General features: G+C 35.6%; 1 protein-coding gene across 1 annotated transcript in view; it reads right to left on the bottom strand.

The window, feature by feature from the left end:
* Ap3b1 (adaptor related protein complex 3 subunit beta 1) overlaps positions 1 to 12,587 on the bottom strand; it is a 226,083-nt gene that overhangs the window by 140,762 nt on the left and 72,734 nt on the right. Inside the window, exon 8 of the mRNA XM_042690763.1 lies at positions 3,159 to 3,314. Within this exon, the coding sequence (XP_042546697.1) occupies positions 3,159 to 3,314 (156 nt within the window). The remainder of the gene's footprint in view (positions 1 to 3,158; positions 3,315 to 12,587) is intronic.

Genomic DNA, 12,587 nt, shown 5'->3' with positions numbered 1-12,587 from the left:
TCAGGATTCTATGATTCTCCTAGCACTGCTGCTACTCTGAGTATGGATTTTTTTTTTTTTTTCAGAATTAAGGCATTCTAAATGAAGTCAGATGCATCAGGATTAACAATAAAAAGTATTTTTATTTTTTTTTTTTGGGGGGGGGTCCAGTTGTGGGACCTGAATTCTGGGCCTGGGCACTGTCCCTCAGCTCTTCAGCGCAAGGCTAGCACTCTACCACTTGAGCCACAGCGCCACTTCTGGCTTTTTTCTTTTTGCTTATGTGGTGCTGAGGAATCGAACCCAGGTCCTCATGCATGCAAGGCAAGCGCTCTACCACTGAGCCACCTTCCCAGCCCCAAAGATAAAAAATTTTAAAGATCAGTTTTAAGTTATAATTAATAAAAACAGGGCACCAGGGTTGGGAATTTAGCTCGGTGGAAGAACACTTGCCTAGCAAATACAAGGCCCCGAGTTTAGTCCTCAGCTCTGGAAAACAAAGGAAAACAAAAACAAAAAACAAGGCACCAAAGCAGTAGCATTTGTAATGCTATTATTTTTTTCAAAACACATGACCTTATTAAAACTAGTTTTCAAAAAGGTTAGAACTATTATAAAAGTGACTGGATTTTGTCTCAAAATACAAAAGCACTGTTTCCCTTATATGCCAGAAAGTACTGTTGTTTTCTCTTACATAGGTCTACACTTTGGATTAAGAAAGCAAAACACAAAGACTCCTCATTACCCAGTGTATCCAACTTAACAACATGACAGCTACAGAGACATAGCTATAGAAATTATACAATCTTGATTTGGCTTAGAAGATAAAATTTTTCATATTTACTGTTTGGTCTATGAGGTCCTAACAAAAACATGGCAGAAATTTTACGTGTATCTAGAGTACAGAGCACATGAAAGTGCTTGAGAACAAAAAGGTTTTTTTCTGAAAATAAAAAAAAATAAAAATAAAAATAAATTAACTTTTACAGTCAGGCACCGGTGGCTCTTATAATCCTAGCTACTCAGGAGGCTGAAATCTGAAAATCATGGTTCAAAGCCAGCCCTGGCAGGAAAGTCCATGAGACTCTTGACTCCAATAAACTACTCAGAAAAAGCTGGAAGTAGCACTGTGGCTCAAGTGGTAAAGCGGTAGCCTTGAGCACAAAGAGGTTCAGGGACAACACCCAGGTCCTGAGTTCAAGCCCCAGCACTGGCAAAAAAGAAAACCCAAAAAACACATAGTTTTCAGGATCCAAAATGTACTGTTTGGAATTGAGTAGTTTTTCGTAAGATTGTTCTATAACTTTCAAACATTAGTAATTTTAGGATTGTAAGATCTCATTTATTCAATAATAATCAACAAATACAATTTAATTGAAATAAATTTCTGCATTAAAATAACTTACAAAGTCTCATGTTAGGCATCTCATGCCTATAATTGTAACTAATTAGGAGGCTGAGATGAGATCTGAGGCACATAGTTCAAAGCCAGTCTGGGTAGACAGACAAATCCAAAAGACTCCTATCTCCAATTAGCTAACAAAAAGTCAGAACTGGAGGTATGTCACAATGATGGAGCACCAGCCATGAGCAAAAAAGGCAGGCAAGAGTACCAGACCCTTGAGTTCAAGCTCCAGTACCAGCACAAAAAGAAAAAAAAATCTTAGGAGTCTCATCAATAATAGACCTAATCTACAAGGTGATAGTCATAAAAAATTAAAGCATACAGCTATCTAGTAATATTGGTATATAAAAGAAAACCAAAACTTAAATGAATACTTTCTTTCTTAGGAATAATAAGTACAAACTCACTGGCAAGATTGCAAACTATACTTTAATTTTTTGCCAGTACTGTAGCTTGAACGCAGGTCCTTGTACTTGGCAGGCAGACACTCTACTACTTTAGACAGTCTGCCATTTTTGTGTTGGTTATTTTTTGAGATACACATACATCTACATCTAAATCTATATCTACATAAATACATATGTACACACATGTGACTAAATATATGCAGGCAACAAAGATCTAGAAAAAAATGCACTAAGATATAAAACTGACTTCTAAGTGATGAAAATGTGATATTTAATTTACTTCTTATGTCTTAGTTTTCCTAGACTTTTATTTCCTAATTTTCTGTTAAGCATAATGTGTTCTTCTACAAAAGATGAGTTATAATCATATAAAGATCACTTTTTCTTCTTCTGCTGATGGTAAGAGAGTATAAACTTAGGATCTTATACTTGCCAAACAAGCACTCTAGCACGTTAGCCATATTCCTTGTCCTTTATCCTTTAGTTATTTTTCAAGTAAGGTCTTACATATATACCTAGGCCAGCCTGGACTATAATCCTCCTAGTTATGCTTCCCACACAGCTGGGAGGATAAGTACACACCATGACTCCCAGCTTTTTATTGCTTGAGATGGGGTCTCATAAACATTTTCAGCCTGGGCTGGAATCAAACCATACTTATCTAGATCTCTAAGTAGCTGGCATTACTTGCATTGTGCCAGGCACAAAGACAATTTTTAATTATTATTATTACTGCCAATTCAATTTATTAGGTGTGGGGCATCTTTAGGAATGAGCCCTGGCCTTTTTTTTTTTTTTACTAAACTTACTAGGTGTGGGGCATTTTTAGGGATTGAAACCTAGCCTTTTTACACATGCCAGGGAAGCACTTCACCACTGTTAAATCCTACATTATTTTTTGTCATACTATAATCTCAAGCATTCTACCAGTTATATCCAAACAAAACATTATGAGTGCTCGATCTAATGCTCTCATTCAGGATGGTGGAACAGAAGTACACATGGTCTTTTCACATGGTTTAATAAAAACCTAATCAACTGAGAAACAATTTAGAAAAGCCAATTCGTAGAACCTCAAAAAAGTACATGAAGTCCGTTAGGTTGTCAACTACCAAATCAAATGACCTCATCAAAATCAAATCTGTATACTTAAAAACACTGCAGGTTGAAATACACTGATTCAGAGAAATTATTTCCTAAATCTGTATTTTATAATCTATGTATTTTAAACTACCCAATATATGTGTCTGGAGTATACACAAACAATCATTCCAGTAATACACTCAGTTCTGTTTTCTGAATGCAATACTTTTAATAATTTTCTTTCTTCTATTCATGAATTATATGTATAGAACATTTGCACATACTGCTGCATTCCTGCTCTGCAGTAAAGGCTTCGTATTTCTAATTAACAGCCTGTGGTCTGGATCCATAGTGTACGGCTTCTTCTTTTTGTCAGTCTTTTCTTCCTGTTCATCATCAGATTCATAGAAATTCTTTTCATTGTCTTCTAAAACATCATCCTTCAAGGAAGACAGTTTAATCTTAATATTAGTGCAAATATTATAAGTATTATAAGTCAGCTACTATTGTTTGAGTAATTTTAAAAATATTACACAACCTCTATGGAATAAAGCCTTGACTTTTCTTAGATATTGTAAGACAGTAACTGTCACTCGATGCTATGGCTTATGCTTCTATTAAGTTATACAACAATCTTTGATGATTAAATCTCTACAGAAATACCCATAGTTGCTCAAAAGGAACAAAGAGATAGATTTCAGTAAAACTTATGAGAATAACTGAAATTGGAAAAATATTTCCAAAAACTGTCAATTACTGCAACTCGATCTAAGAATCAGAAAAGAAGAATATTGAATAGTAATAGAAAAAATATAATAAATCTTAGACAGGTAATAGCTAATGACTGAGCAAACCTTTGAGCTGTCAAGAAAAACAACTCTGTTTGAGATTTATGGAATCTATAGGTGTTCATTTTTAATTATTGTAAGTTTGAAATCTTTATTATCTCATTTAATCCCCCCAAAGCACACATGCATCTATGTACATTTCAACTGCTACTATACAGGAAATTTGCTGCCAAGAATTGGATTTACATAGTAGCACTTTGCTCTTATCTGAAGTTTGGTTTTGTTTTCCAAATTCAATTATCAATAGTCCCTGAAATCCAAAATTAAGTAGAAAATTTCGGGAATAACCATTTCATAAAATTTAAATTGTGTACTATTCTTGGAAGCATAATAAAATCTTGTGCTATGCAGCTTCATCCATCTGAGGACATAAATTATCCCTTTGTCTTACACATTTACTACTCACCTGTTAATCACTTAGTAACCATCCCAGTTACCAGATAAAGTGTGGCAATATCACATTGTTCACTCTTCAATAACCTTTCTTTGACTTAATAATAGCCCAAATGGTAACAGTAGGGGTGTTGACAATTCAGATAGGACAAAGGGAATTCGTAAGCATTTTTCAATGAAGTTAAAAATGAAAGTTGCCAACTTAAAGAAAATGTTATCATTAATAGTAATATAAAATTTACAATTGTCAGGCTGGGAAGGTGGCTCAGTGGTAGAGTACTCGTCTTGCATGCATAGGGCCCTGGGTTCAATTCCTCAGCACCACATAAGCAAAAAGAAAAAAGCCAGAAATGGTGCTGTGGCTCAAGTGGTAGAGCACTAGCCTCGAGCTGAAGAGCTGAGGGACAGCGCTCAGGCCCAGAGTTCAGTCCCCACAACCGGACCCCAAAAAAAAAAAAATTTACAGTTGTTGTTGATGCCTGAAAGTATGGGTATGGGTGTACACATGTGAGAACATACACATGAGCAGACAGACACCATAGAAATGTATAATTAGAAACAATAAGGGCTGGGAAGGTGGCTCAGTGGTAGAGCACTTGCCTTGCATGCCAGAGGCCCTGGGTTTGATTCCTCAGCACCACATAAGAAAAAAGCTGGAAGTGGCGTTGTGGCTCAAGTGGTAGAGCGCTAGCCTTGAGCTGAAGAGCTGAGGGACAGCTCCTAGGCCCAGAGTTCAGGCCCCATGACCGGACCAAAAAAAAAAAAAAAGAAACAATAAGTAAAAAATTGGAAAGTGTAAAGAAATAGAAACTGTGCATAAGACCTGAAGAGAAGTCAGGCTGCAGTAGCTCATGCGTATAGTCCTAGCTACTCAGGTATTTGTGGATCGTGGTTTGAAGCCAGTCCAAGCACATAAATCCAAGAGACTAGTCTTCAATTAACCAGCAAAATGCCAGAAGTGGAGGAGTGATTCAAGTGGTGTCCTGCCAGCCTTGAGAGAAAAAGCTAAGCAGGACTTCAGGCTCAGAATTCAAGCCTCAATATTAGGAAGGGAAAAAACAGAAATGTTATAATAAAATAAGGACGAAGAAATGGGTACTTGCAAAAGGGGGAGTGAAGCCGAGGAGAGCTAGATAAATGAAGGGTGGAGGGAGGAAAATGCAGTCAAAAATTCATTGTATATACCACAAAAGTAAAAAAAAAATAAAAGGGGTGGGTTGAATGGGGTTAAAAATGTTGAAATGATGACACAGATCAGGATGCACTGTATACATAAACTGATTTGTTAAATGGCAAAAAAATTCAATACACATCCTAAAAATCAAGAAAAGTGAGGGAATGGGTGCGAGGTTGGAAAGGGTGTGTGAGCATGATAAAAGGGGTAACAATGATCAAGAGGCACCGTATTCATGAACTGCTTCATTGAATAGCAACTCTTTTGAATAAAGATAATAAAAATATTCCAAAAATATAAGAAGCAAAATAAAAAATTTAGATGAATGAAATGCAAAATGTTGGAAACCAAAGAAATAATCACCATCACCAAAGGACAGAAACTGCTCATTCTGAACAACGAAAAGAAAAATAGACTAGGGACGAAACAAAGGAAGAAAAAAAATACATCATTAGGAATCTCTGAAATACAAAAAAGACTTAATATTCCTGTAATCTGAATCCTGGAGAGGATAAAGAAGGTATGGTTGAAAGGGAACACTAAAAATTAGTAGCTGCAGATTCCTGAATTTATCAAAAAATACCAAATTACAGGTCCAACAGAATCTGAAAAAGTTTCCAAAGGATAATCCCAAAAAATCTCTAACATATGGGAGCAAATCTTACGAAAATATAATACAAAGAAATAAACCTTGAAAGCAACAGAAGGGAAATAATATTTTATCCACAGGATAAAAACAATCTAAATAACAATTTCTCATCAAAACCCTTGGGGCCAGAAGGTAACGAAATATCTTAAACTGCTGAACAAGAGGAATTATCAACAGAATCTTATGTACAACAAAAATTTTCTTCAGCATGAAGGGAAAAATCATGGCAGCAGGGGAAATAATAGAATTTGTCACTAGTAGATCTATCCAAGAAATGGTCTAAAGAAGTTTTTTAACAAAAAGGAAATGATAAAAGATTAATTCTTCACAGATTTTTAAAAAAACATGGGAAGAAAAAATACAGACAGAATGAACAGTTGTTCCTTTTGTTCCTTTTGCTGTAAGCATTTAAATTAAGTTAGGTGGTTGAACAAATGTAACCGTAATAGAGTTTTAGATATGTGCAGAGGACATATTTCTGAAAATTGTATTTACAAACTGAAGAGACTAAAAAGACAAAGAGGAGATAAAAATATTACCATATCAAGTATAACTTGTAGAATGTAGTTTTATAATGGATATATAATAGAATACCTAGCACAAATGCCAAAAATACTATACAAAGGCTTTTAAATTACAGGGGGGAAAAACTAAACACTGTTCTAATAGCATTCTAAAAACTATTCCAGTGGCCCACAGAAAAAGACAAGAGAAAAACAGAAACACAAACTGAAGAAGCAAAAATCACAAAATGGCAAACGTAAACCTTAAAAATCAATTATTAGAGGGCTGGTAAGGTGGCTTAGTGGTAGAGTGCTTGCCTTGCATGCATGAGGACCTGGGTTCGATTCCTGAGCACCACATAAGCAAAAAAAAAAAAGCCGAAAGTGGTGCTGTGGCTCAAGTAGTAGAGTGCTAGCCTTGAGCTGAATAGCTGAGGGACAGTTCCCAGGCCCAGAGTTCAGGCTCATAACCGGACCCCCCCCAAAAAAAAATCAATTATTAAAATACATGTAAATGTATGAGTTAAGACAAAAGGGTTTGGCTCTACGGCTCAGTTGGTAGAGTGCTAGCCAGTGAGTGAAAGTGTCAGGTATAGAGTTTGAATCCTGGTCTCAGGCCAAAAAATAAAACAGAAAAGACAAAAAAATAGCACCATAGATTAAGACATATGGACCCAACTATATGCTGCTAATAAGGCACTCAGTTCAAGCCAGCACCATTGGCTCATGCCTGAAATCCTACTTACTTCAGATACTTACTCCAGAGGCTGAGAGCAAAAGGACTGAAGTTTGAAAGCAGCCTGGCCACAGAAATTTTCAAGACCCTATCTGAAAAATAGCCAGCAAAGAAACAGAGCTGAAAATATGGTTTAAGTGGTACCCTAACAAGTGCAAGACTCTGAACTTCAAACAAGGAAGAAGGGAAGGAGTTCAAATATAAAGGCCTAGTCAGTTTGAAGTTTTTAAAAGTTAGGAAAAATGTTTATCAGGTTAATATTAAGTAGTTATGACTAAACTATTATCAGATAAAGTATATTTTAGGGCAAAAAATTACTACAGTTAAATATATTGTATATAAAAAAATGAACAACCTGAAAAGGTTATATATCATATAACTCCATATACGCAACATTTTTGAAATAAAAATATTCTAAAATGGAAAAAAATCCGTGGTTGCTAGGGTTTAATGAAGCAAAAGGGAATGTGGTTAAGCACAACAATGTAAGTTTAGATATAAAATTACAACATGAAAAATCCTTACAGTAGAACTATTCTAAATCCTGACTATATCAATACCCTGATTATAATATTGATCTACATTTTTACAAGATGCTACCACTGAGGAAAACTGAATAAAGATTATATCAAATAAGTTCTCATTTCTTACAAATACATGCATCTTAAAATAAAAAAATTAAATTAATGAAAGGGGATAAAATCATTAAATCATTTAAAAACAATTTGTATATATTTATGCATGTAACAATGAAGTCATCTAAAATGTTTCAGATTAACATAATTTAATAAAAGTATTTTTCCTTGCTACATGTCTGCACAAGTACACAGCAAGATAATACACACTCTTTGTGCATGCGTGCATGTGTATGTGTGTGTGTGGGGGGGGGGGGGGGTAAGGGGGCCTGAACTCTGGGCCTAGGCCCTTCCCTCAGCTCTTCAGCTCAATGCTAATGCTCTACCACTTAAGCCACAGCACCACTTCCAGCTTTTTCTGTTTATGTGGTGCTGAGGAATTGAACCCAGGGCCTTATGCATTCAAGGCAAGCATTCTACCACGGAGCCACCTTCCCAGGTCCAATATTACATTCTTTATTTAACTTTCGATATAAATATGGATAAAACACTTTTCTTTAAAAGTATATCTATTAAGTCTCTCTTAGAATGAATAAAAGTTTAGTATTTGGTAAAACCACAATAAAAAAGACCTTAAGATATTATCAAGAGAAAATTTATACAATGCATAACTCTTTGACAACAGAAGTATTTAAAAATATATCCATCTTCAAAACTGAACTAAAAATTAGGCAGGCATGTAGCACGTGTCTGCAATCCCAGCACTTAGGAAGCTGAGGGAAGAGGATCATGAGTTCTAAGCCAGTCTGTCTTATGTAAATGAACCCTATCTCAAGAAAAAAATAAGCAAACAAATAAATATTAAACTAGAAACAATAGCATTATTCCCTTATTTTGTTCACACATATTAAAATAAATTATTTTTCTCTTAGGGTTTACAAAAAGAAGACAAAAGATATGCACGTTAAAGTATCAAGGCCAGATCTGATTGATTCTTATGGACCTCAACCCAAAGTAGTTCTATATATGTATTAGTAAACAATGAATGCTTTACAATATGTAATATATATAATATAGTATATATAATTCAACCATAGCACTCATCTAGTATTGACTCAAGTCAATACTAAATCCATGTTAAAGCTGCTGTATTAACATATACAAAATGATAACTGGCAAATAAAATTCTCAAATGCTCATAAAAGCTGTTTGTAATTGCATTTACTCCATCTATTTCTTGTTCATTATTAATATACTTTATTAGAGTTCAATTACATTATTTTACATATTTGAATTGCTAATTTTATTTTAAAATGTTTAAGATTATAGTGGTAATTTTTGTGAAAGATTTCAAATGGGTAATTTTCCTTTATTAATGCTTTTTCCCACACAAGAATCAGAGATCTCATATAGCTATTAAGAGAATTTTTATAAATTCATACTTATTATATAAAATATAGTTTCTTAAAATTCAAAAAATTATTTGAAACAATATAAAGTCTTAATAATGAACTATGAGATGATAAAATAAAGAACATGTTGCTTATAGCTAAAATAGTTGGTATAGTTATTTATTAAAGGCATATTCCTCTTAAGAAGTTCTACTTAGTTTTTTAATGAAATTTCTCCTTTCTTCTTTCCTTCTTCCCTCTCTCCAGCCCCCTTTCTCTCTCCCTTCCTTCTACCCTCTCTTTTTAGACAAGGCTCCTCAGTTACTGTGTAAAAACACATAATTCTTTAAGATGGAATCAAATGGAAACCTTTTCTGGAGGCAAAGAAAATCAACAAAATGAAGTTTCATTAGAAGATAGGAACCAATCTCTAGTAACTGTGTATTAACTGTGGGATATGTTTTCTCAGGTTTTAAATTCATCAGGTAAAAATGGCCTAATGATGATGGATATTCACAACAATTATGGGTGTACCAGAACACACAAGTTCAATATCAGAGCCAGCTCTATAACCATAGTGCCATTACTAAGCCATCCTTTCTTTACTTACCCATCTGTAGAAGAGGATAAAGCATATTTCTATCACACAATTATTTACAGAAATTGAATCGGTTTGATGAAGGTTACACAAAGTGCCTGGTACAAATTAAAAACTTATGAACCAAGAAGCTGACTCATATGTAATTTATAAATTTACTATGAAACTCTTGGACAAATGTCCCTTTTTGTGATGATTTACTATGAAACTTTTGGACAAATGTTGCTTTCTGTGATAATATACCACTTAGGAAACACATGATAGTGAAATAACTTTAATCAACTTAGCAATAAATGCATCAAAGAACCACACACCCCACTATTAAAACAGACAATATAACTAGGCAGGCGGTGGTTTATGCCTGTAATCCTAGCTACTCAGGAGGCTGATCAGATTAAACATCAGCTTTGAATCATCTCAGTCCATAACTGAGGTATTTAACTAAGTTCAGAATGTTGATTCCCTTAGTCACACTCTACAAGCAAATCAAAATCCATCATTCAAAACTTTAAAGCAGTTCAATACTTTATCAGGAAGGAAACAGTGGTATCAATAAGGGTCAGGATATCATTTTCCATCTGGAAGGAAAAGCAAGGTATCAAATTGAAGGTATCAAGATGTGAGCTTCTGAAGAATTCTGGTAATTTGTGTCCTAGTGTGATACACATTAGGTAGATGTATTCCGTTTGTGAAATTAATGTAACTATTTGCTTCTGGTACTTGGATTTTTCTGTATATATTTCAAGTTCAAAAAAGATACTCTGTGTGTGCTAAAGCTATCGCAACCAAGCTAGAAAGACAACCAACTAATTGGGAAAAAATATTTACCAGCAATATATCAGACAAGGGGTTAATATCCAGTATATACAGGGAACTAAAAAACTAATCCCTCCCAAACCTAACAAACCAATTACTAAATGGGCAAGGGAACTAAAGAGAGACTTCTCAGATGAAGAGATAAAAATGGCAAAGAAACACATGAGGAAATGTTCACCATCCGTGGTTGTGAAGGAAATGCAAATAAAGACAACCCTGAGATACCACCTTACCCAGTCAGATTGTCACACATCCACAAGTCAGCCAATGACAAATGCTGGGGGGAATGTGGAGAAAGAAGAACCCTATTACATTGCTGGTGGGAATGTGCACTTATAGAACCACTTTGGAAAGCAGTCTGGAGGGTCCTCAGAAAGCTAAATATTAACCTCCCTTATGACCGAGTCATACCACTTCTAGGCATCTATCCTGAACAACAGGAACCAGTATAGAAGGACACATGCACCTCCATGTTTATTGCAGCACTGTTCACAATAGCTAGGATATTGAAACAACCCAGATGTCCCACCATAGATGAATGGATCCAAAAATTGTGGTATCTATACACAATGGAATATTATGCAGCCATTAGAAATGACAAAATAATGACATCTGCAGGGAAATGGATGGAGCTAGAAGACATCATGTTGAGCGAGGTAAGCCAAGAGCAGAGACAAACGGTACATGGTCTCCCTGATAAACGGATGTTAAATCCAAAATGTTAGGTGATACGACAAAATTAACAGAACTTAAGAAACAAAGAACTTCCACTCATCTGGTCGAACCACTACTAAATAGCCCCATGCTGCTGATCACATGTATGGTATATATGTATACACCGGAGAGGAACCAGGAAGACGACACAGAACTAGAGGGAATCAGGGAAAAACACAACAGCAGGACCCATTAGCTGCACGGGACATTGACCAATATGAACTAACTTAATGGCAGCGATGGGAGGGAGGGAACAGCTGATGCTATGCAAAACAAAAGAAATGTACATATCACCCAATGTGGAAGAAATAACTGTACCATAAAGCTCATAGAACTCATAAATGTTGTAGACCGTGATAGACAATTTGCTCCAGGAAAGTCAGAATGTGTTTGTGACTTTAACTGAGCATCACTATCCCACAATACTGTGAAATTTGGGAAATTATGTAATCACTTAATCTCAATTAAAAAAAATACTCTGTGGGGGGGGGGGGGGCGGGGTGTGAATAATGTAAACAAAAAGGGATACACAGTATAAAAAACACAGGGAATCAGGGGCTGGGAAGGTGGCTCAGTGGTAGAGTGCTTGCCTTGCATGCATGAGGTCCTGGGTTCGATTCCTCAGCACCACATAAGCAGAAAAAGCTGGAAGTGGTGCTGTGGCTCAAGTGGTAGAGCACTAGCCTTGAGCTGAAGAGATGAGGGACAGTGCCTAGGCCCAGAGTTCAGGCACCATGACTGGCAAAAAAAAAAAAAAACCACAGGGAATCTACAAAATTAGGATAATTAGACATGAGTTCTACATGGACGGTATTATCAACACAGTCCGTGTCCCCTTAAAATTCATATATTAAAATCCTACTTCAAAGAGTGATGGTATTAGGAGCTGCACCTTTTGAAGATTATTAGATCTGGAATGAGATTAATAGACTTTTTCTACCAAGTGAGAGAGAATACACTTACGAACCAAGAAGCAGGTCTTTTGGGCTGGGCAAGGTAGTACACAATTGTCATCCCAGCTATTCAGAAGGTAAAGATCAGGAAGATCAGAGTTTGAGGAAGATATGAGTTCTCTTAGAGATCTCATCTCAATCAGCAAAGCAGGTCTAGCAGTATAACTGAAATCTCAGCTACCTGGGAGACATTAAGCAGAAGGATTGATGAAACTCTAAGGCCAGTCCCAGGAAAAAAAAAACAAAATCCTATTCAGAAAAATAAAGCAAAAAGGCTGGAAGCATGGCCTAAGTGTAAAAAAAGAGCCTGAGTACAAATCCTAGTAAATTCCTTAAAAAAAAAAAAAAAAAGGGCAAGTCCTC

Source organism: Dipodomys spectabilis, unplaced genomic scaffold (genome assembly GCF_019054845.1).
Source record: "Dipodomys spectabilis isolate Male_0828 unplaced genomic scaffold, ASM1905484v1 ptg000140l, whole genome shotgun sequence".
Classification (NCBI taxonomy): Eukaryota; Metazoa; Chordata; class Mammalia; order Rodentia; family Heteromyidae; genus Dipodomys; species Dipodomys spectabilis.
This window is presented reverse-complemented; position numbering and strand designations above follow the sequence as displayed.